General features: G+C 43.6%; 1 protein-coding gene across 7 annotated transcripts in view; it reads left to right on the forward strand.

Annotated features, from left to right (window-relative positions):
- The window catches only part of NF1 (neurofibromin 1), a 3,279,657-nt gene that overhangs the window by 2,240,013 nt on the left and 1,013,465 nt on the right, over window positions 1–26,179 (forward strand). For all 7 annotated transcript variants that reach the window (XM_069614617.1, XM_069614618.1, XM_069614621.1 and 4 more), the window contains one exon: window positions 22,696–22,898. In XM_069614617.1, coding sequence (XP_069470718.1) covers window positions 22,696–22,898 — 203 coding nt within the window. The remainder of the gene's footprint in view (window positions 1–22,695; window positions 22,899–26,179) is intronic.

Consider the following 26,179-nt stretch of genomic DNA (forward strand, 5'->3'; position numbering starts at 1 on the left):
GGCCCTTTGGTGATCCCAGGAGGTCGCCAACACACTACACCAGTTCAGTGGAGGACCTGCCAGGGCGTTTTTACTCTGACCAGGAGGGTGGTCAAGGGGATCCTGACTCATTTGTGCCAATAGCTCACCAAGGGGCACCATCTCACCAGCTTTTAGCCCTTCCCTTCTTGGCCTTGCTGCAGCACCTGCAACTGCACCAAGGGATAGGTCTTTGGGCATTTTGACCACCTTGCACACACTGGTGGCTGAAATCCAGCAGCGACTACCCACTGCTCACATTCATTTTCCTACAAGGAGTTGTGAGGGGTCAGAAATGTGAGGCGCTAACTTTGTAGAGAGTTTTCAACTTTTCCCATTTTATTAAATTAGTAGGTTGGATGAACGCCTCACTATCTCTGCTGTGACGAGGATTTCCCTCCCTAACAAAAACTGAAGGGAACACACTAACCAAGGGTTATCTAACCCTCATGCTTATACAACAATAAAAGCAAACAGGAAATATATGGCCAATTCAAATGGTCAACTAAATATAAAATTCATTGTTTCACAATATGATAAATGTTCCTTGTCGTGGTCTGGGCCAATATGCCGTCCCCAGATCCTAACGAGGGTTTTCACCACAAAAAGGAAAAACGAGGAAATATGATTCAACACAAAGTTCAAAACAGTTCTTAAGTTCTTGTACTAAAATTCACAAAGTTCTGTTGCTTCAATAAAGTACCTTGGAAAAGTCATAAGCTCTCACACCTCCTGGAATAAGAACAATGTTGAATTTTGTAACCACAACAAATACTTTGATCAGGATGGTTCATCACAATTTCAGCTGCAGAAACAATTGTAATTTCTTCTCAACCCAGTTTCACAATTCTTCCTCAATTCTTCCACAATTCTTCCTCAAATGTCACTCAACAAGCTGTTTTCTATTAGTACCACTCTTTAGCACTTTCACTACTTGGCTTATCCTTTCACCAGTTTTCTTCTGGGCAATCTCTTCTTGCCCTACGAGTATACTTGCCGTGCCCCTCTACTATTTCAACACCAGAACAGAAAAGTGCTTAAATGGGAACTCTCAAATTAGAATAACATCTTCAACAGTCTTCTTTGGTATCAAAATGTTAGTAGCTGTCGGGGAATAGGATATTCACATTGATTCCTTTCAGGACTTTTCCACATACGATGCTCACCTCCCTCTGGATAACTTCTTCTAGAAGGGCAGCCCATTTGCCATCTTTCAACAACCAAACAGTGATATGTATAAGGTTTTACTTTACCTCTCTCTTGGCTTTGGCAATGTTTGTGTCTATCAACTGCATATAATAATCTCCCAAAGCCTATGCACTCATCTTTATAACCTTTGGGCCTCTTGCTGTTTCTCTCCTGCCTTTGGCAATAGTTGATAGATTGATATTGCTTGTCCCAACTCTTGTGGCTAGGGTATTATTTGTGCCCTTCAGAATTCAAAGAGGCTTCCCTAACGGGCAATTGTTGTTTCCGAAACTTTACAGACTGAGTTGTAGCCTTTAAGTTTGCCACTTGCATTGGTTTTTGACAGTTTGGCATTCACGCAGTTCGTCTGCATGTCTTTCACTCACACGTGAGTGAAATATTCTGCGTGGCACACAAAGACTGCACCGAAGTCACTCGCTTGCCCCAGACTCACCGGTTAAGTCACTTCTCCGTTCTCCCCAGCGGTATGCAGATACTCGTGGCTTCTCCCAACCAGGCGCCAGACCTCTCATAGGTCGCCTTCGCTTCCGCCAGATTAGAGCTACCTTCACCTCTGAGCGTGCTTGGTGCACTCCAGCCAACGGGTACGTCTCAGTTACTCTCACCACTTATGTCTTCCACTGCACAAGCTCTGCACAACGTATTTTCAGGATTGAAGCGTATTACACTTCCCGCTGCTCGCAACCTCTACCGGAATGACGAGAGGCACAGACCCCCTCAAGACCCACGGTGGTCCCTGCATCTTTCTGCTCCTCCAGCCCCACCTCCAACCAGAACGGTCTGCAAAGCATACACTGCTTCTGCTTCTCTGGCTTCTCATGTTTCTCCAACTTCTCTACAGCTTGCACCTGAGAGGGCCATTTAAGACTGTCTCCCTCTTCCTTGTCTCAGTACTGAGGGATTTATGGGTCTTGAAGTTCTGAATAACAAATCTTATTTTTCTAAACTGATTTCATACTTGGATTTTGGTCTCCTTTCAATAACCTTTGCTAGGGGAATATTATGCGAATCAGCCATCAGACTAGTGTACATGGATGTACCCTCGAGAGTCTCCCCACTGGAAGAGATCAGGTCCTTCCACTCCATGATCTCTAGGGTGGCGAAGCAGTGCAGCCTAGTACGGGAGGAAAAGAAAAAGGTAGGTTTCCTTTTCAAACGATGGGAGTCCTCAAAGAGGACCATAGTTTCACCTCCCCTGTTAGATGACATTTGGGAGGATGGCCTATTGGTCATGAAATCCCCTAATAACAGTCCTGCAAAAAGGGACCGCTTGGAAAAGAAGTACCGGCTTTCGGACTTGTCCCCCAAGTTCTTCAGGTCCCAGCCCTCACCAGCCTCGGTGGCCTTGTCGGCGCTAGGAAGAGATCATCCAACCAATCGTCCTCATCTGTGGTTCCTCTGGAACAAAGGGGTTAAAAGCTGGATGCAACAGGGAAGCACATCATCACTATGGCAGAATTGATGATCAAGGCTGCCAACGCCCTCGCATTCTCTCGAGGTATGACAAGGAGCTATGGTACGACTACCAACTGCACCAACTCGGAGGTATTCTACCTTTTCTCACTTTCCCTCAGAGACTCACCACCTCGAGAGCCCTGGTCATCTCTAGGCTGGACTACTGCAAATACCTCTTTCTCAATCATCCGACTTCTACTCTCTGTCCTCTACAACTCATCCAGAACCAAACCGCAAGACTTATCCTTGGCCTCAAGCCCAGGGACTGCATCTCTCCAGCGCGAAATCCCTCCACTGGCTCCCCGTGGCTGCAAGGATCACGTTCAAGACCCTCTGCATAATCATCAATGCTTTCTGGGGCCAGAGACCGCACTATCTGCAACGCTCTCTTCCTAAATACTCTCCTTTTAGAGTCCTCCGCTCATTCTCTTCCAACTCTCTGCGGGTGAGCCGCTTTCACAAACTGAGATTTGGGGGCAGATCTTTATCCTCTGCAGGTGCCTCACTCGGAGCAGCCTCCCTGCCTCTCTCGGTCTTGAACCTGAGAACCTTAAGTTCCCAGAACTCATCAAGACCTTACTCTTCTCTTCCTACATCCCTCTCTCCCGCTAACCTCTGTTCTTTTTCTCTCCACCCTCTTTCCCCTCCCTAACTCTGTTCAGTTTTTGCTGACTGATTACCTGGTTCACCTCCAGAGCCTTAGAGGTCCTAGTCTCCCCTGCCAGTCTTTGCACTTGCCGCCGGGCCACTGGACTATGTTCAGCATTACTGCACTTTCAGCTTACACTCCATAAGTGGGGCAAACTCTCTCTGCACTTATTCCAGGGCCCTGCTGGACTGGACGCGTTTGTTTCACCCCCTTCCCCCTCCTCGCGTTTGTCTGTACGCATGCATGACCTGAATGTACTGGGACTAGTACGTTCATTCTGTCCTTTCATCCCCCTCTCTCCTCTTTTTTTGTGTCGCCCTCCCTAGAATGGTCGCAACTGTAACATTTCATGCATTTGCACTAGGAGAAATGCTGTGAGGCCTAGTAGGCTAGTTTTTTATATTGAGCATTCAGAAACTTCAAGGCCTAAGAATGTTTACTGTATTCCCTTGCTCCTTTCCCGCCTTGAAGCGTTTTGAAGCACTCCACCTGAGTATAAACTCTGTATAATTAAACAATTACAATTACAAGTTGGGGCCCATTCTCGACTTCCTCCTGGACGATAAGAAAGCTGAAGCCGTGGGTCTCTTTTAGGAGGCAGACTTTTAGGAAGCAGAGGTAGTTTCGACATCGCTGGTTCAGGCTTTCGCCGGATGGACAATATGGTGTGGCTCTGTGCTGCCAGAGTTGGGCCAAAGCCACCAATTTTCTAACAGATGTGAAACAAAGGTGGTCGATTTGCTGTTCGATAAAGACGACCTCTTTGCAAAAAGCGGTCAACAAGAGACTACAGGCTATGAAGACCAACACTGAGACATTGCATTCTTTGGGCACCCTTCAACAAATGAGGCCGTCCTTTTGCTGCTCTAAATGGAGTCTCAAGGTCATCGAAGGGTTTCACCTCCACCCTATTGTCCGCCCTCCCGTTTAACGACCCAGGAGGCTTATAGGGGACGCTCCCAGACCTATGGGAGTGGCAAGGCCTCCCCCCCCCACCCCCAATCCAGGACGCAGACGCCAAGCAGGTCCGGACATGCCCAGGCCTTGTGCCCCTACATCTGCACCCCAGTGGCAGGCCAGTTATTGCAATTTGTCAATCAGTGGCAACATCTCCACAGAGCTTGATGTCCTTAAACAGAGGCAGGACAAATGTCTGCACGTTCCACGAGTTCCAAACAAGAACTGCACATGGCACAGCTGCTAAACGAGGTTCAAGCCATGCTAAGTAAAAGGTGATAAAACCAGTCCCTCAGCGCCTCCGGTGCTCCGGAGTGTACTCCAGATACTTTCTGGTACGGAAGAAGTCAGGACGGTGGATACCCATTATAGACTTGCGACCTCTCAACAAGTTCCTCAAATCCCAAAAGTTCAGGATGGTCACATTGCAGCACGTGCTGGACCAACTGGAGTAAGGAGATTTCCTAGCGACCCTCCACTTGATGCTTACTTCCACGTCCCCAATCATTGCAAACACCAGAAGTTCCTTTGTTTTGTCATTTAGGGAGGCCAATGCCAGTTCACCCTACCCTTCGGCCTCAAATCGGCCCCAAAGGTGTTGCTCAAATGCTTGGCCCCAGTAGCAGTGCATATGCCCCGCAAAGAAATCCACGTCTATCCTTACCTGTCAATTCAGCACACTGCTGAAACCATCCAGACCTCTGACTCCTCTGGAATTCTCGATAAACTATCAAAGGTTCTGCATGCCGCCATTCCAGAACACGCTATTCCTGGGTGCCTGCCTCAGCACACTCTTGTGCCTGGCGACTCCTTCAGAAGAGAGGGTGAAGGCCATCATGGGAAAGGACCAACGGCTATCAACAGCTTCCGTTGAAACAGTCCCGTCCATCAAGTCCCCGCTAGGGAATGATGTCCTCCTGCATCCATCTAGTCCCCTTTTGAAGACCGCACATTAAATCCCTTCAAAAGTTTCTGAATGCCAGATGGCAGCAAGTCACCAGCACATGGAACAACAAGATAGCTCTCAATCAGGCATTCCGCCAGGCCCTGCAATGGTGGTCCGTTCTCCTGCAGCTTTAGCAGGGCCTTCCCTTTCAGATGCCTAGTCACTTTGATTCTTTGTTATAACACTGACTTTTCTTTGCATACACATTCCCTTTACACACTTTTTGTATAAGAGAAAGGGCAGGCTTTAGGTTTTGTTAGTATAGGCCATTTTGATTTAACAGAGACCGACTAGGACTGTGTTTTCTTTATTATTTGATAGCAGAGACTACTCGCGTCATAGCTATAGGTCAAAGCAGGAGTTTTTCCAAACCCCCAAAATTAAATAAAGGTTTAGAAACCTGTACCTCTTGTGTCAGTGTCATACTTGTAATACCATGCCTCTCTTATCCACTCAGCTAAGGGGGTCCTGCAAACTGAGCCTTCTTTCATGCCAAAGGCTCTGTCAGACTCATCTAAACAAGCCTTTGGTTCTATCAGTTTTCTTCACAAATCATTGTTCCCTGCTGAAACGTCATTGCATTTGCTGGACATTGCTCGTACCATGAAGTTCTATGTTGCACGCACGTAGGACTTGACTTCTCAATTTTTCGTCAATTTTGGACCTGTGTGGCATGGGAAGGCCCTGTCTAAGGCTTCCATCTCCAGATGGCTCTCTGGCTGTATCATGCATTGCCGTTGTCTGGTCCACAGACTGCTGCCTGGCGGGCCGAGATCCCATTCCATCAGAGCCATTGCAGTGACTACAGCGTTTCTCTCTGGTGTTCCTGTGCTCAACATCTGCAGGGCTGCTACGTGGAGGTCTACCCACACCTTTACAAGACTCTACTGTGTCGACAGAGATTCCAGGAAGGAGTCCCAGATCGGCCAAGTAGTGCTGCGCAACCTGTTTGATGCAAGTCTGTTCCACGGGTAAGTGTATTGCTTCTGTTGAACCTTGCCACCTCCCGTGGTTGTGTAACCGTATTCATGAGCTTGTGAATCCATGCAAGATCCAATGCTGGAGTAGGAACAAGTTACTTACCTGTAACTCTTCTTATCCAGCATGTGTCTTGCATTGGTGCGCATGTGAAGCCCCTCCCCCCAACCCCAACTCTTCTTTGTTCATACTGCCACTTTACGTGTGCGAATGAATCTGGAGATTGCCGCCAGCAATCTGGAGGACGAGTGTCATTGGCTGGGGCAGTATGTCCCAAAGTGACACTGATAGACAATAGAAGCAAAAGGCAGCTTAAAGCTAAACTGCTTTAATTTTACAGAGGATTCACAGCTTGATGATGGGGAATATTCACGAGCATGTGAATCCATGCAAGACCCATGCTTGAGAACACAAGTTCTAGGTAAGTAACTTGATCCATTCTTTTTTCATAAAAAAGCAAGTTAAATTCAGGAGCACCTTTTGACTGTTGAGAGCAGCTGTTGACACATTTTATTATGTGTTTAGTATAGTTTTATCATCAGGCATAGAAGACTTGGTAATTTTGACCGTCAGTGTGGCACACCGTCTGTTTACAAGCATTTCCAAGAGAGGATTTTTTGATTAACCAGAATCATGGGTTCCTGTTGAAAAGTGTCAAGTTTAGATGTCGAATAAGCCTTCTTATCAAAACGTTCAGCTTGGAAACATTTGTGGCCTGGGATTCCGGATGCCAGTCAATTTTAAAAACCTTTTGGGAAGCATAATATGGTTCTTCTTGAGTTCTCATCATGTAGGTTACAGTATTTATTATGATTTTATGCGCTCCTGGTGCCCACTCCTAGTTGTTGACATCAATACATACATTTTTGGTAACGAATGTTGCCTTGACACAATTCTGATTCCCAAAGTGAATAAGTACTAAAGAAAACGTTTAGGGGGAAATTGAACTCCCCAGCCCCTTCTATTCCTTTCCCCACACATGTGGGTGCTCCATTTCTGGTGAAGAACACATTACTGAACCGTGACAATGTTGTGTCTGCGTTGGTACCTAAAGGACTGCATGCAACCTTTCCTGGCTCCCCTTCTCATCACTGGCTTACTTTAAAGCACCACGTGTTGCTCAAAATGGGAATTGAAGGTGGTGCTTGAAGGTCTGTGCTTTTGTATGCCTGGTGATCTCATACACCTTTAAACACTGTTTGTTCGCTACATAATCTGAGACCTTTTGGTTTCTGGTTGGAAGTCTGTTAGTGTTAAATGCTATTGGGAATTGGTGCTCCTTGTCTCTTTGCAGGTATGTTATGGCTTATTTGGAGGATTTAAACATTCTCAAGTAATTTAACATCTTCTAGATGATTAATCAAAAAACTCTTGGCTTGGAAGGTTTGGTCTCAACTTGGCGACATCTTATAATGAAGAAAAATGAAGTTAATTCAATCAGTACATTAAGTCCATTGAGTCGCGTCTCACCAGGTGTAGGGTTTAGCCAAGTAAAAGACCCCTTGAAAAGTCGTGTGAGGTATAGGTGACCTGGAAAAAGACTGCACCAAATCTTTGCCTAAATAATTTTTATTGTTCAAAAATTGCCCTTATCACTGATGACACGTATTTCGGTCCTCCAAAGACCTTTTTCAAATCAGGGCTATTGGTTTGTCTTAACACCATATAAACATAGAATGAATGAAAACAAAATAAGATAACCACATTAATAGACATGTGTATTAATCAAAAGTAAATTGAATTAATTGTGCATCCAAAAGCAAAATACATAAAACAGAAATATATATGGATGCTAGAAATGAAAAGCCAGAGAAAAAATAGGATGGGGAATGAAGGGGCGGAGAAAGTAGGGGTGATAATTGGAGAGAGGTAGATACAAAGCAATAATTAGTTACAAATATATTTAAAATTAGGCATTATTATATTCATTCGTATATGTTCATGACAAAAAATGTGTAGAGAAATTTACCTTGAAATCCTGTGAGTGCCCCTGTCACACAATGTGAAAAATAAGCTTCCATATATTAAATGGATAAATCCCTGTAATTGTAAAATAATAAATCAAAACGTTGTCATACTAGGTTCAGGAATCTAGATATTAAGAAACTTATTTACACTGAGTACTTTGTTACACACTTAAATAAAGCGTAGCACATATTTCTGTGTGCCAAATTGCACGTATTCTTGAGTATAAAAAAAATCCACGCTCGTGTGCGCGACAATACACGTAACGTCTAATAACACAAAAAAGCACTTTCGCGTAAGTGGAAGTACACGTATTAATGGATTCAAAGATCTGGTAGGAGAAAACGCACATACGTGTGCGCGAAAAATTTCACGTAATCACAAAGAATAACAGAATCTTAAGCAAGTTATAGCGACCGGTAATTAAATATGCACCTTCGCATGTGCAAATTAATCGATTTCCAAGTATAGTAAAAAACGCATCTTAGCGTGCGCGTGAAATCGTGTATGGTGGGTTGCAAAGTCTAAAGAGTGAAAGCGCACATTCGCGTGCGCGAAAATACACATTTACACATATTAATGGATTGAAAGGTCTAGTAGAAGAAAACGCACGTACGCGTGCGCGAAATTTACACGTAATAGCAAAATTACAGGGTCCAAATAAATGCAAGCAACCGGTAAGTGAAAATGTACGTTCGCGTGCGCAGATTAATCGGTTTCCAAATCTAGTACAGAAAAGTGCATCTATGCGTGCGCGTGAGAACGTGTTGATGGGTTGCGAAATCTAATGAGTGGAAGCGCACGATCGCGTGTGCGAAATTATACATTGATACTCAAAAATACGTGCAATTTGGCACACAGAAATATGCGCTACGCTTTATTTATGTGTGTAACAAAGTACTCAGTGTAAATAAGTTTCTTAATATCTAGATTCCTGAAACTAGTATGACAACATTTTGATTTATTATTTTACAATTACAGGGATTTATCCATTTAATATATGGAAGCTTATTTTTCACATTGTGTGACAGGGGCACTCACAGGATTTCAAGGTAAATTTCTCTACACATTTTTTGTCATGAACATATACAAATGAATATAATAATGCCTAATTTTAAATATATTTGTAACTAATTATTGCTTTGTATCTACCTCTCTCCAATTATCACCCCTACTTTCTCCGCCCCTTCATTCCCCATCCTATTTTTTGTCTGGCTTTTCATTTCTGGCATCCACATATATTTGTTTTATGTATTTTGCTTTTGGATACACAATTAATTCAATTTACTTTCGATTAATACACATGTCTATTAATGTGGTTATCTTATTTTGTTTTCATTCATTCTATGTTTATATGGTGTTAAGACAAACCAATAGCCCTGATTTGAAAAAGGTCTTTGGAGGACCGAAACATGTGTCATCAGTGATGAGGGCAATTTTTGAACAATAAAAATTATTTCTGCAAAGATTTGGCGCAGTCTTTTTCCAGGTGACCTATACCTCATCTTCTAGATGATGTTAGAAATTAAAGTAATGTCAACTTAATTTACAGCTTCTATGTGTGTTTTGAGCCTGCATAAGGAAGTGGTTCATAGATGCTTTAAAGTTCTAAAAAAGCCCCTTATGCAATGTTGAACCTCTGGCTACCTTCTTGATACTTTGAAAGAAGTCTAAAACAAGGTTTTAATGGTTAACTTCCCCCTTCAGCTTTCCCATCTCTGGATATAGGTCAGAATGAATCCAGTGTGCCTGGCGACATCTGTTTGGATGAATGGCTGAATAGTATATTGTTACATATCTGGCCTAAAAGAAAAAAGTTAGTTGAAAGGACATTAACAGTGATTTACTTAGGGCATCTCTGGTGATCCTTGCCACTCGCAAGCAGTTGGCTGATGTGACTCAGCCCTTTGAATAATAGTCTCCTAATAGGGCTCTCAGATGACCCTCTCCTCTTTGTAGAGCAGCCAGTATGTAGCCAGCTGATTTCCCATTGAACACATCTGTTGAGACTAGTAAGGGCAGAGGCCTATTGAACAGTATTTTAGTTGGATCTCTCAAGTGTCGATACACTATTCATAGCTTTTCAGAGACAACCCTTACAGGCCTCATTTTAGACAGGGTCTCTGATCTATTTACTTTTCAATGTGAAGGGGTCTCTTTCATGTTTTCTGATCTGGTCATTCTACCACAACTGCAGTGCCAAGATTACAGTCAGAAATATGTTTTTAAATTATAATTGCACTTAAAAACGCCACACTGCTTAAACACCCCAATACAATTCTTTTACTATTGCTATAGACATACCTGCTCTCCTGGGGTCTGGCGGTCCCTGGCTTGTTCCCCTTGATGACCTCAAATCAGAATTCCTTCAAAGGTGTGCTTACATTTCTGATTACACGCATAAATAGCCCTTTGAGGACGTATGCCCTCTAACTGCTCTCAGTAGTCTAGCAGTGACCTTTTTTTTAAATTTGTTTTTTTACATTTATCAAATCCAGGATAGTTGACTGAAATCTGGACCCTTTTATTGGTTCTTTAAAATCTTTTGACCCATAGCCTTGGCTCTAGCAATTGCATTTGACATTGACGAGCTATGTATAGATCTCACTCAAACTTTGAAAGAGGTGCTTTCAAACTCTGTTCCTCTCACTGGTTATATACCAAACCTTTAAACGTCGGTGTCCAATTAGGTGTTCTTTCATATTCAGGTGGTTTGGTATAAATCCAACCAGAACTTTTCTGCCGACAAGAAAATACCCTTGTGGAAAATGAATGGGAAATGTATGCTTTTTTTCCCACCCATTACTTTTGAACCCCAGCACAGGTCTATATAAAATTGTCCACGGAGGAGACAAGATGGCAAAATATCTTTTTTAGTAATTTTTCATGAAGATTTGTGGTTGTTTGTCAAAATAATAAGGAACCTCTGTTACCAACATTTCCCAGCAATATCTTTCCAGTCCCATCTATGAACTCGGGGCTTAAGCTTTGCAAGCAGCAGATAGCTGTGTCCGATTCACATTAGTCTCATTTGGTACCTGGGCACGGATTATGATGCAGGTGATGCCACACTCTCAGAAGGCCACCTGGTAACTACTTTCCAAGGAGTTCCCTTAGCTCCATAAAGCTAAGAGGTCCGAGTTGCCCCCAATTGATGCCTAGAACTGTCTCAATTTCCTGAATAAGCCATAGGTAAATAAAAGTGACAGCAGCTCAAACAACCCACATCCAGTCATGAAATCACTTCTTGACACCACCCACTTCATGCCAAAAGGTCACAATGTTGTGCCCCTGTAAGTGGAATTCAATGGCAGCTCTGAGGAGAAACGGATCCCATTACCCGAAAAAGTGCATAAGGTACCACTGCTTCTTTGCTGAACAGCAGTGAGAGAGGGAAAAACCAAAATGGTGCTCTTTCAGGATAGGTTTTTGTCAACTGGCTTTGTTACTGGGTTGGATGTCACAAGTAACACAACTGTGGCCTTTTCTCTGGTTTATGCTACCCCTGGTGCTTGATGCCGTAAATTAAGATCTCATGATTGGGATCTTAGACCTTCTTGTAACAGATTTGTTATAAGCCTGAAACAGCCCACTTGTTAAGGTGTAGTCCAGCGGAATATGCAGATTTTAGACATGCATGTAGGCAAATATGTGCCATCTCCTGACATGGCGAAATCAGCTTTGTGCATACAGATGACAGTGCACGCGATACAACTGCTGAACTAAACTTTATTGACTTTTATTCCGATCTTCTGATAAGTTCTCATACACATGAAGGCTGACTGTCTTGGACTTTTAATGTGGTCCCCCCCCTTGGCCCTCTACGCACCATCCCACCTTTAGTCTCCCTAAACCCGCGACACCTCAACATATACATACCTATTTCACCACCACGTGGTAATTTCAGTCAAAGGGGAAGCAATGTTGCTTCCTTTTAATTCCTATAGAACACCCCAAAGGGATCACCATTAAGCAGCCAAAGTGTACTAGATTTAGAAAAGCGACACTGACATTTTGTGGTGTTTTCTCTGAAGGATTCCACATTTCAAATTTTAATTTCTAGCACACCCTTGCAATGCTTTACCTGAACTAGTGGGGTGGTTTGGGTTTCTTGTTGTGTGAGCATGCTAGATCCATTTCGTCCTGGACACGGAGTTTTGTTTGTTTCAGTTGCCCATCTGTCAGGGAAGGAACATCCTCTGTCAATTTGTGCAGTCATGATGCAAAATCACACAAACAGGAATTGGCCAGTCAGGTGACTTGAAGTCACCCTCTGATCCGTTTACCTTCAGCCAGGATCATAGGTGTGCCCTGTTCTGCTCCAGTTTGCTCTCAAAGAAACTCTGTGGGATTTGCTGTTTGTGGATTGGCACTTCAGTCTTGTGGAAGCCGTCCCTCCTGTTCGACTGATTTATCTTATTGTGTGATGCTTGAGACTGCACAAGATATCTCTAATCCTTGTGGCATCAGACTTTGAGAAGGGCATGGCATTCAGAGGTCCTGAACGTGTTAACATGTCCTGTATCAAAACTCATTTCAGGAAGAAATATTTTATTGCAGGCAGCTGGCATGTGCTTCATTTTAGGCCTTGACATCCTAGACCTCCATGCCTGGCTGAAGATGTTGACTGTAATGTGGTCCTATATAGGGCTCTTCTGCCAATAATCTTGGCTTCGCTGTGCATGGTTCTGTAAAAAAGGAAGGCTGTGTGTGTTAGTCAGATAGTGGGAAGGCAGATGCAGAAACCTTTGGTGTTGATGGATGCAGGTCGGTAGCACCCATTACCTGTGCGTTGATATGAAAACTTCTAAGTTGTTTGTGATTGCTAAAGACTGGGCAGGTTATCTCTATGGACATTCCCGGATTGTGCAAAAGTACAACATGGATGTTGATCGATAGGGTATGAATTTGTGAAGTACACTAGACCTAGGAGGTCATCTGTATGAGTGTGGGAGGTGTAAGGATGCAATATTTTAGTAGTGAGGACTTAGTTGATTCATGAGTCGGGTGCAGAGTGGGGGCGAGAGGGTTGTCACTTCCTTGGTCTTGGTGTCCGATTTGACTGAGATTAAAGATCCAGGCCAGAGATGGATATGCATGGTTGTAGTATAAAAAGCCATAAGTGCAATGTTTCAAAGTATCTCCATGTTGTGTATGTACACACCAACAGAGTCTGTGGTTATGTGCTTGGTATGCAGGCAATTAGTGCAATTCAGCTATGTGTTGGGTATGCAGTGAGCAGTATGGTGAGACGCGAAGTTGTGATGTCTACCTCAATGATTAGCAACTTGGGTGTTATGCGGCAATCGTTAGCTGTGCATATGTAGTGGATGGTAAACACAGATTTACTCTAGACAATTGCTAGTCATGCAGGCTAAAGACCAGGAGTAGAACAATTGTAACTAGAACTTCTGGCAAAAAACACCCAATCTACCTGGATATAGGGTCAGCGGTATGGTTGGCTGTGCAGATTTATTAGTTTCTAGACAGATTCACTCTGGATAATTGCTGGTCTAAACATAACATAATTGCTATTCTAAACACAACAAGATTATATATGGACTTGCAGGCAAAACGAGGGTCAATATAGCTTTGTTATAGGGGTGTGATGAATCAGGGGAATGCATCCCGTCTACCCAAGGGGGAGCCTGCCTCTGTGAGGCTGAGGAGGTAAGCCGCTCAACACCACCCTCCCTAGGGGTCGAGGCAATTGGGGTCTTAAAGGGAAAGACTTCCCCCTTTTGGGACAAGGACTACCGTTCCCATGAGGAACTCCCTAAAGCTGTGCATACTGTGGCCTACATAGGATGCTCTAAAATTCCAGAAACCTTTCAATATCAAGACTGGGATGAAGAAACACCTAATAGATGCTATTATCTTATGGAAAGAGAATGTGTCCCTTTAAATCCAAATACCCTATCCACTGGGGCGAGTGCATTCATTAGTGTGCACTTGAGAAGCCACAGAGAGGGAAGGAAGGGCGAAGAGAGAGAGGAATGCATACACAGTCTGGGAAGGCTCCAAGCTGCGTAACACCTGGAGAAAGTGAAAGCCAGGATGCCCACGGGTTTCAAATTTGCTCAATAGCGAAGAGTGAGATGCCAGAATTGGGGTGAACCCGAAGTGCTAGAAGCCAACAGGGAAGGAGATAGGAAGAAGGTGGTGGTGAGACCACAAACGAGAATCCATGGTGGAAAGCTTGTCCACAAACCATTATCGATGCCACCTCCAATATTAAGCCACAGGGTATCCGATCACGTATCTGAGCCCCGAGACACCACGAGCAAACAAGCGCCTGAGGAGAGGGAAACGCCAATGAAGGGAAGGCGGAAGCAGTCCATGACAAGAAAGAAGGTCCCCGAGGAACAAGGCTCTCAAAGAGTTTCTCCTTCAAAAGCGAAGGTAACTGGGAGAACGGGAAGCACGTTAGGCCCTGAGGGAATCATTATCCCGCACACGCTACTCATCTCAGTAAAAGCCATAAGACAAAGTTAACCTTAAAACAAATGAACTCAAAATGTTGTGATACAGGAGAAAGAATTACTGAAAATCTGAATAATGAGAGAGAAGAAAGAACAGTGGATAACAATACCCTGGGAAAAGGGGAAAGGAACTCTATATTCTCTGGAAGTAGAAACGAACACTAAAGAGAGAAAATGTTTTGAGCCACAGTTTAGAGGAACTAGACCATTGAGCCATATCCAAAGTCAAGTAGACCAAAATGAATTGAACCATAATTGCCCAGGAGGGAATGCATGGATTACTGCATCGTCCTATTTGCCAGCACCTCATCCCAAAACATACGAAAGCTTAAAATTATTCAGAATTACGCGCTCCGAGCAGCACTCAACATTCCCAAATGTTTACACATCTCTGCTGCCAGGAAAGCAGTACATTGGCTGCCAATCCGTGACTGGATCATTTTCAAAACCATGCCCATTACTCACAGGTGCCTGTCCAACAATGCGCCCCCCTACCTATCTCAGAAAATCACAAAAGTTCACTTGTCAAGGCCAACCAAGACCCCTTATGCACACTGCCAGTCCAGTCAGACACACTAAAGTGGGAGGCTCAAGCTTCCCATCCATTGCAGCCAAACAGTGGAACTCTCTTCCTCCCTTCCTTACACCCCGAGAGCTGTACCATCATACTGGGTATTCCGGAGATCCCACAAAACTTGGCTGTTCACCTAATCCAGTCATTCCACCCAATGTTCTTCTATGCATTGTCTTCTTGAACTGTCACTAGACTTGCCTGTGTGTTTTCATCTCTTTTGCAAGTAACTGGTCACTGTAACAGCGCCTTGATGCATACAAGTTGCTATGCGCTTTATAAATGCTGAGACCAACAGCCAGGAATATAGATCTTGTAAAAGATCTGCAAAAGGGATTCCCAAACAGGAGGGAAATCTCAACCCATTTTCAGAACTACATAGATTTATTCACCAAGTCACAAGAGACTCTTTGAGGATTGTGTATTAAGAAGAAATCCTACAGACTGGTACTAGAAGTACCCTCAGGAGATGGAAGTCATTCTCCTGACCTACATTTTTTTTACATGTTGGTAGGGTCTGTTAGGGTAGTTTTGGACTGCAGATTTATTTATTTTGCCATTCAAGACTGACAGAGGAGCCCCTTGGTTTATAACAGGGACCACCCATAGTCATAGGGAAAGTTAGGCCTTATCATTTTACTTAAATAAAATATTGTCTACCATGTCCTCAGAGTCTGTGTCCTCCTCCTGACTCTCCACAGAGGTCAGCAGTATAGTGAGCTATACAGATATAGTGGATGCTAAAACACAAAGTTTAATTATAGATAATTGCTAGGCATGCGGTTTAACATAATGGGTCAGTCAAAGATGTTTTGCTAGGATTTCAGACAAAAAAGAAGCAATCTAGCTATGTGTTATGGGGCCAGTAGTATAATTAGCTATACCAATAAAAAATTGTTGCATAGGTAAACACAATGATTCTATACAACTTAGTGACAGGTGTTCAGGGCTGATATTACAAGCTCAACAGTTGTTGTGTGCATACTCAAACTAATGGGTCTAAAAATGCTATGTACAAGGTAAACAGGCAAAAAACAGTGAGTCAGACCAGTCTGTGGGCCAGATGTGTTCTGCATTGTAACTTATTATACGCATGTGTGGCTAGAATATGAATTATTCTAGTTCTGTGCAAGCGTATTAAGGCATAGATAGCAGAATCCAAACAGATGTAGTGGTACAGATGCATAGAGAGAATATATTTAGTTATGTACTAGGCATGCATGGGAAACTTTAAGCATAGATTCACTCTACCTGTAACGGTGGTGGTACTATGGACAGGACTGGGGCCCCAGATTAACAGGAGACACCCTTTGCCACTGCCCTTGGCCCCGCTGACCGGGCAGTACTTAGAGATGGAGAGTGGATAGGGAAAGGAAAACATCAGAAACTAACAAAGGGCTTAGTTCACAAACACAGTACCCTCTAGGAGTAGTCCCGATCAAAGGAAAGTCAGAAAAATAACAGTAAAAACACAGATATATGCCTCCAATAAAGCACTATATAAGGCTTAATAAACATCCCGAGTGAATTCCTGTGTAGGATAGCTACAAATTAACATGGATTATCAGCTCCTGAGCCCTGGCAAGATTTATGCATGTGCATGGCAAGCATTTTCCACTTTGTAACGAAGCTGTTGACACATAATTGTGCTCCATAACTTGTGGAATTGTAGTTTCCTTATATCTCAAGATTGAGTTACCTTGGCACTGTTCTGGACATTTTATTGCCTACTTGTGTTTTCAGGAGGGAGAACATGTATTTGGAATTTCAACTATCAAGCAGTTCCTAAAAGGGCTAGTTAATTGATTCCCTATGAAGTCTTTTCTTGTTCCTGCTTTTAAACTTGATCTTGACATTTTTGAAGAGGGCACCATTTTGAACCCTGTGTTGAGGATACAGAGGAAAATAATGCAATCTTGTGGCAGCCATCACTTCTGATGAATTCCTTCCTCCCACAAATTCCTTTTCTTAGATATATCTTTCAGCACCAGCTCATTTCAGAAGCTTTCAGCTGCCAGGGGGTGCCGTGTGACTTTGCTTGACTATGTACTCATGATGTCATAGGTGACATCTGGGGCAGTATTTATAATGGAACATTTGCCCCAACATCCATGAGACATGACCTGTTCCTTTTTACTGTGCACTCTGTACCCTACTGAGGAATGTCACTCCTTGTTTAAGCTATCTTTCATTCTAAATCTGGAGGTGGGGTTTAAACCTTTCAGTGAATGTGTGTGGCAGATGTCTATCCCAGATCCCCACAAGGTGTGCCTTTACTGCTTTGGGGAGGAGCATGTGCTGGATGACTTTGCCAATCCATGCACTCGCAGACCCTCTGGGAGATGCTGGATATCTAAATATTTCTTCATATAGGCAGGAAGCACACTGCAACAAAGGTTATGCTTCAGATAGTCATCCTTCTTCCAAGAGAAGCCAAGTAACTGAGATTGGCGTGGATGCTCCCCGCTCTTGAGATTAAGACAATAAAGAAAAGAAGTTGAAGAATAAACACTGCAAGACAATCTTGCTTTTCCAGTGCGTCGCTGGCAATATGTTCTAATGGATTCCTTTCTCCCCTATAATCGTCGTCTTGGTGAAATTCAGGAGGTAGATGATGGGCCTCTTTGCCAAGGCCCAGCGTGTAAGGTCTCATCGCCTTTGAGCAAGCCGGCAAAGGCACCTCTTTAGCCCACAATCACATGTCTGCTGGCTAAGCTCTGCCGCAGATTTTAGAGACTGCTCCACTCAAGCTGCTCTTTTCATATGCGTTGAAAGCCGGGTGCCAGCTTCCTTGCCTTCAGACAGACCACCAGTTTGTGCCTACACCTCTCGGGAGTTTACTTCAGTTCAGAGAGCCTAATTTTTGCAAAAATCTACCTGATTGTAAATGGTGAGGGTGATCCTATCCCTCATGAAATGAATGCCTTGATTTAAATCAAGGTAGAGGATTTTCCCTGAAGTGTTTGACCCAGTTGAAGTCCTTAATGAACTGGGTGCTGATCTTCGGGATGCCAGTGTCTAGATACATCCTCGGATTTGGATTTCGTGCAGGCCTTTGTGCCCTTTCAGTAAACCTTTGATAAGATCATGGGTGCTCTGGGTATAACCACCCCAATGAAGCAAATGGTCCTTATTTTCTTAAAGGACATTCTAGACCATTGTCCCCCGATAAAGACGCTTCTATTTTGTGGCAGCAGTTGCTGCTCCCTTTTTTGCTCCGTGGATGATGCTGGCCTCAACTCCTGCTGTGGATTGGAATCTAGTAAAGAAGCATCGTCTGGCTCCCACAAATCCAGGATTCTTGTCCATGCATTCCACGCCTGAAAATCTGGTGGGACAGGTCTCCACTGTGCTTTTCTAGGCAGCCACTTTCCCACCCTTACCCCTGGAGGAGGAGAGCAAAGGGTTGGCTGCTTTTGGGTCGCAAGGTATTTGGTCAGGCAGCCTAACTTTAAGGGCTGTGCGTTTCACTTGCTTCGTAGCAAAGTACATACTCTGGGTTTGAAGCATAATTCCAAAGGCTGCGGAGAACATCCTGGTGCAGGAAATGCAGAATGGGTGTAGCTCCTTGGTCACTAATTTGAAGGAAGGAGCAAGTAGAATTCTTCTTAAGTTGAGTTTGGCCACAGCTGACTCTGTGGCTAGGTCGATGGGAACAAGGTGGGTCATTCAGACATTACTTTGAGGGCATCTGGGTCTGCCCCTGATGCCTTGGTCACACTTCTTGACATACCCTTCATTGGCAACAACTTTTTTTAGACAAACACTGGTGAGTCATGGAGAAGTTTAAAGCTGCCTAGGCCACAGAGATTTGATTTAGCCATTCAGCAACAGCCTGCCTCCTCTTCCTCTAGGAGTGGGGTCTGCAGTGTTTGGAGCTGTAGTTGTATTGAACTACAAATTCCATCAGCCCTAGCCAGCTTAGTCAGTGGATGAACACCTATGTCCCCTGAATGTTTCAAAATGTAACCGAATGTTGTCTAAAATATGTAACGCTATTCATTATCCCAAAAAATGAGACCACCATAATACTTGTGTCTTTGGTGACGAAGCACGAGGGGTTGTCACTTCTCCTCAGCGGGGGAGCCCCTTCTTGTGGGAATAGGGAGGCACGGCGCTGCACAATAGTTCCCCCTACGGGTGTTTTCATGAGGGAGGACCACATAGGAGGGAGCTTCCCACCTGGGGACAAGGACAACCACTTGGGGTCGAGACCCACCCAATACATCACACACTCCAAGTTCTTAAACCCTTTTCCTACATTTTACCTCTCTCTATCCCCATCATCTTCCCCCGTATGTTTCTGTAGAGTTACCAAGCTAGAAACCACTGAGACGAGGAAGAATAGGCAGGAATTGAAAGAGCTAATGTGCTATACCACTAAGACGAGGAATAGCTGCGGAGCCCTACCAAATGGACAACAGAACCAACCTGAGCAGTCTACCCAACAGGAACCAAGCAAAGCATACCTGATGATAAAAAGGAAGGAAAGACTACCGTAAAGGAAGAGCTGAGAGCCTGGAAGCTGTCCGGCTTGGGCCAAAGAGGATGCCAAACAGGCTGCGCAGATGATGTGCCTTTTCGGTCTGCGTTTGGCAGACCGAAGAGAGAGCTGAAGGGACGGGAGCAGAGCGGAGGCAAGCCCTCGAACCCACGCGGCTGTGGAAAGAGACTCCAATCCCCCAGTTTCTATCTTTGTGGAGCCGCCGCAGAGAAAGAAGAGCCCATGAGAGAGAGGGAGAGAGGGAAAAAATATATATATATATATGAGAATGCAGGAAAAAGAACAGTGCAAACGGAACGCTCCTTGCCTGGCGAGAGGCCTGGTAAACAGTGTCTGGGACCCAATGCTGCAGAGCCACCACGGAAAGAGCAGACCCTTCAAGAGAGATAAGGCATGGGAAACCGAACGGAGCTGCATGAATGTTCCACACCTGCAACAAAGACTCTAGAACAAACCCGAAGGAAACAGGGTTGTGTTGGGGAAATCAGGAAAGACAAGAGAAACCTGAGAACCCACGTCTGGGCCCCATACAAAGAGGTAGAGATATTCTTAAGTAGAGTGAGCCAAGAGAATACCTGGCAGGGTAGTGAACCAGATACACAAGATAACATGGCGGTCTGGGACACACAACTAAATAGGGAGAGAAGTAAAATTACTCTTCCTCGGCACAGAACCTGGCAGGGAAGTGAGCCAGGTCTGTCAATAGGGGAAGGGAGACATTCCCCACAAGTTGGGGTTGAACTTTATTTTGAGAACTATCAACGTTATACAGAGACGTTTTGATCCCCTGTCCAGAAGAAAGGGATCATTCTCCTGGACCAAAGAAACCTGTCATTTCTTTGATTTAGTTTATAGTGTAAGGGAAGGAATTAGGATTCCGACATAGGACTGTGGACCTTTTACTTTGGACATTCTGACAGGCCCATTAGCATTTTTATTGAGGCTGGGAAAACCCTCTTAGAAATAGGGCAAGATAAGGCTTTTGTCTTCATTTATCTTTTGAGTAAAAGTGTCTGCCAACCACCATGCCAGCAGGTTGTCCCACTTCTGCACCCACACACTCTTACTATTCCAAAAATGTTAATGTATGTATGTATCCCACAAAATGGTCTTGTCTATATTTTCATGTTGAGTTACACTCAACATCTTTCTCTTCCAAACACTTAATACGAGGGATTAATCGGGATTAATGTGCTCAATAAACAGATCAATATGCCAGCTCCAAAGACTGTTAATCTGCTTTTAGTAGGCACATTTTGAATTTGATCCCTGTCTGGGGTGAATAGGCTAGTGTTCTACTTGTGGCTACGAGCCAAGCCAAATCATTTTCAAATGGTGAGTGAAAGAAGTAGCAGACCACCAGTTGCACAGAATTTGTGGCTATTAAGTCTGATGGGGTATGTACTTGATAAATAGTTATAAGAAAAGCATTTAGCCAGGATGCATTTTTCTTCAGGAAGTCACTGAAAGGCATGCTCTCCATATTGGACATTGATATTGTAAAATTGTATGACCTTTTTATTTCCATATTATGTCTGTCTTGATACGTTTGCGTGAGCACTTTACCACCATTTGTTCGTCTCACCTACTTAAATACACACTTTTTATTCTTTGTGCCAATTGTTGGCTTACTTGGTTCGTTGTGATATATCATATGCTTTTAAAAAATTAGTCAATTTGTATTAACTTATTCAGCACCTCATTGCAAATGGATATCTACAGGAGCTGTCCATGATATGGATTTCCCTTGTGATATGATGCTGAAGAGCATGCAAGCAGACGTGACATATTCTTTCTGGCATTCTTGTATCCTGATCACCTGGCAAGGTGCCACCTTATGCACATTAAGAAAACTTGCACTTTATGGGCCCTTAGATTGCATTGGCATCGCCTGTGTATTGAAATTCAGCATCAAATTAATAGCGTTTAGGAAACAAGGGACAAGGTGAGGAATTGCTCTTTTAGAAGACTGATGAAACATGATTTTAACCACTTGAGAGATTAGATGGACCAATGTCACATCTTCTCAATTAGGACCGCCAGAATAATCACTAAGTGGGTCTGGGACTGTACCGACCGATCGCTGGAAACCAAGAAAAGTATGTTTGGGTTAAACTGCTCTGCGTTGAGAAACATTTTAAGACTCGTTCAGTTTAAAATAGATATTACCAGGCTAAGGGCCAAAATGCAGAATTAAAAAAAACTTTGGCACCCCTGGACACTGTCCTGCGACTGTATCGTCCCACTAATTGTTAAGGAAGTATTTCAAAACATGCCTGCTTCTGCTCTTCTATTTCTACACTATTGCATGTAAAAGTATGCAGCATCTGCAATTAGTTCACTTCTATATTGACTACTGCATTCATACTGATGATTAATTACTTCCACTCCTCATTAATAAATAGCTATCCAATTCCAAACCCTTCCTGAAACCACTTCTTAAAACCGAGCTTTCTCAGCATTACTTTTGTGTGACCTCTATTGCCCATATATCAACCATTAAGTATATACAGTGTCCTTTGTGATGAGGAGTAACTTCATGGTAAGCTATAGATGGCATTACCATGTCTGCATGTTGACCATGTGGAATATGGATAATGGCCACCCCTCCCAGCCCCATGGGTATTGTTGTTGCATTGACTTTGATGGGATCGAGCCCTGCTTGCCCTAGTAAGTGTCAGTGGAAAAGTTGGAATGAACATAAATTAACGTTTCCTCATTGTGTTGGCTATGGAATGGACAGACCTACCGATGGCAGGCCAGACATTTTTTTAAAAAATTTACATATATTTCATACATTGATTTTCCTCTTTGAAATTCTATCTTTGATTTACAGTACAATTTAACTCCAATCAAACAGAAACTTGTGAATTCTTTAATTACATGTTTTGATTCAGAAAATGAAAAAAAATCTTTAAGGTAATGTTTAATTTATAACATGCCACTTATGTTTTGTTGCAGGTCTGCTGCCTATAATCTTCTGTGTGCCTTAACATGTACCTTTAATTTAAAGATTGAAGGCCAGTTACTGGAAACATCAGGTCTGTGTATCCCTGCAAACAACACCCTTTTCATTGTCTCCATCAGTAAAACTCTAGCTGCTAATGAGCCTCATCTCACATTGGAGTTTTTAGAGGAGTGCATATCCGGATTCAGCAAATCCAGTAAGTAGCATTTGATTGTTTTACTCTTTGAGCAAGAAGGTTGGGTAACTGTTTTGCCAATATCTATGTATAAAACACTTGGGTATGTTTCTGTACTCAGCTGATACAATTTATCAGAGTTAGGTTTCCCTCTGCTGCCCAAATGGCAAAGTGCACCCACTTCAACAACAGCTACAATTTCAACAAACAGAATGAGCACAGTTCTTCGCAGTCACCTTTACCTTTCACTATCGCAAACATTTGGAAGTTACTTCATTCCTGTTAGGGAGAATTCTCTTATCAGGCTAATTTCCCAAACCTAGTGAGTCCCCCAGCAGCTTTGCTGGATTTGTGGGGTTTGTTTTTTCTCTTGCTAAGAGTGGGACTCTTTTCCTCCCACTCTTAGGCATGATTTGAGGTATGTCTTTGACTTTTTGTGTGCTTATGGGCTGTGGGGTCTTTTACTCCATAGGGTATCATCTATTTTTTATGTGTGTTACACAGCACCCTCAGTGCAGTAACACAGGGGTGTCATAGTGACCCCCAAACCTAGACTCCATACCCTGGGCCTGACTACTGTCTCCCAGGGCATGTAAAGTCACCATTGACTTTACTAGTCCAAAATTGTGACCAGAACCAGTACAAACCATCATAGTGTGGAAGTACTGGAAGGGGGTAATTAGATTGCCCCTGGGTCTGTTTTTCAATAGGGCACTGTTCAGTGCCCCCTTGTCGAGTTTCTGGCTGGTGGCAGTGGTTACCACGCAAAATATTCCACCGGAATATTTCCTATGGGATTTTCCCATTGATTTTAAACACACCACTTTTTGGTGCAATTTATTTAATATTAAATCAACGGTTGGGCCTTTTTGCCAGAACTCTTTTCTAAAATGGCGTTCGTGTCCGTCTCTGTAACTCTAACCAAGGTCGAGTCCTTTGTTCCACTTTTTGGCGGGCTTCTCCACAGAAGCCCTCCAAATGGTGCCACTCTGTCTGGGTTCCACAGGATGTGTGGGGAGGGGAATTGGCACCCTGGACTGCGTTGCTTTAGCAACCCAAGTCGCACTCTGTTCTGATTGGCCCGGTGGTGAGCCGCCCGGCTCACCACTTAGCATGTGTGAGTGACCTGTTGAATGGGGGTTTTTCTGCATAAAAGTAGGGCCTTTGGGACTGGAACTTCAGAAGTCTCCACAGGACTTAAGAATCCGAAGAGGGAAGAAGCTGAGCTATCTGCAACGACGGACGACGCCACCAGTGGAGCCTTGCTGCAACAAACTCACCACTTTCCCAACGACAAGAGAAGATCTTCTGCTGGACGAGTCTTCTTCCTTTGAGCTGGTGGGACCTACCAGTTCGCCCCTTTCGCCTTCCAAAGACTTCTCTTGGTCGAATCACCTGTGCCAAGCACCCCGGCGGCCAGATAGACAAGCTTCACCACTTTGACTGCGGATAAAAGGAACGCACCTTTTAACCGACGAACTCCGCAGTTGGTTTCATCCCTGGACAGTGCAACGACTCCTAGTTTCCTCCTCGACGAGATCCTCTCTTCCCCTGGTCGAAACAATGAACTGCAACCACTGCCAGGAACAACTGCCACCGTTGGAGCTTCCTCTCTATTTAAGGAACTGTGTTCTGCCTGGCCCCCCTTTCTTCGGTTTGCCCAAGGTGACCCTTAAATCCTTGGCTTTCCAACTGGGTTGTCCCCAGACCTTCTAACTTTACTTCTTGAATCACCCCAACCTCTTGTGAACATTCTGCAAAGACTTTTATTGCATTTTAAACTATGTGATCTTGGGCACATTTTGCTTTGCTCCATTTAAAGTGTGCCTGGCCTATGAACTTTGGCTCTACAGTGTATACTGCCTTTACTCCCTTGCTTTGAACTTCTAAAAGTGTTGGGAACCGTTTTATTTTTATGCCCTGCCTTTTTCTCTCCCTTTAATTTAACTATTGGAGTGCCATCTAGGTTACGCGCTCACATCTGTTTTAACAAATAGTGGTGTTTAACTCTGACTTGTCTAATAGTTATCAAGGGAGGTGTTTATACTTTACCTGACTGTGTTTTAACTTGCTTTTGATTTAGAGTGCTAGTGTATTTCCTAAAGTGTGTTTTAAATAAATAATTATATACTTTTGATACAAAGCTCTGGTCAGTGTTTGTTTGCTCTACTTTGTTATTAGCCCTATTGTGTATACTCTATATACTACCCTACTCTTCTTGAGAGAAGTCTGACTGCTCAGCCACAGCTACCAGGTAAATCTGGGTGGTGCAGACTGCTACCAATTGGGTTTACTGCTTGCTCATGTAGTCTTAATCTTCTTGCAGTGGTCCCCAAGGGAACTGCACAGGATTCTGCCTAACAATTCCACCCCCTCTTCTCTTCACACAGGGCACGGCGGTTTCAGTGTCAAGGAACAGTTAATTACCGGCTCAGCGTTTCAGTCTTTAAAGAGCTAAAACGCTGTAGGACGAATGCCTCCTCACGAGCTAAAACTGAAAGTAGGTGCTGTAATTATGCTACTATGCAATCTTATGCTCTCACAGGGACTCTGCAATGGAACAAGGTTAACAATTATGGGTCTACTAAGACGCATCATAGAGGTCTGTGTGATAGATGGAACTTAGATACTGTTCTTATACCGTGTATACCTCTCATTCCATCTGATACGTTTAGCCTTTTCAATGACCATTAATAAGTCACAGGGACTTACGTCCCCTTCCTGAAAGCAATCAGTGGTAATTCTGATATTTAAGAAGGGGGACAGAAGGGACACCTATGAATTTCCGACCGATATTGACCTTGAAGATATGCTAAAACGTTGTATCTCATGCCGGGAGCAGCTGGTCAGTTTATAAACGCTTACTGTATCCCTGTGTTATCCATATCTTGGCATCCCTTTCTTGACCTTTTCTCACCAGTGCACCTTTAGCACAGTACCTAGAATCTGCTGGTTCGGTTGGCCTCAAAGGAAACTTTGTGAAGTGTCTTAATTCTTAACATCAGTTGTTCTCTTGACACAATACCTATGTCTGATGTAAGGAGTCAGAAGTAAGAGTTGGACACAAAGGTGGTATGTTTTTGGGTAAAGATGTTTATTAAATAATACAAGGGTTGGAAACTGCTTCTCTGTGCCTAGGTCTAGGATGGATTTCCCTACATCAAAAGAAACATGGTGAAATTGTCAAGCATTCAAAAACTATAGTTCGTCACTAGTGTGTCTTGAAAACCCTACTCGTCTCCCTACCACTAATACTCTAAGGATAATGTGAAGGGAAGTATTTGCTCGAAGTCTAAAATGTT

The sequence above is a fragment of the Ambystoma mexicanum genome, chromosome 9, assembly GCF_040938575.1.
Source record: "Ambystoma mexicanum isolate Mex_15411 chromosome 9, UKY_AmexF1_1, whole genome shotgun sequence".
Lineage (NCBI taxonomy): Eukaryota > Metazoa > Chordata > Amphibia > Caudata > Ambystomatidae > Ambystoma > Ambystoma mexicanum.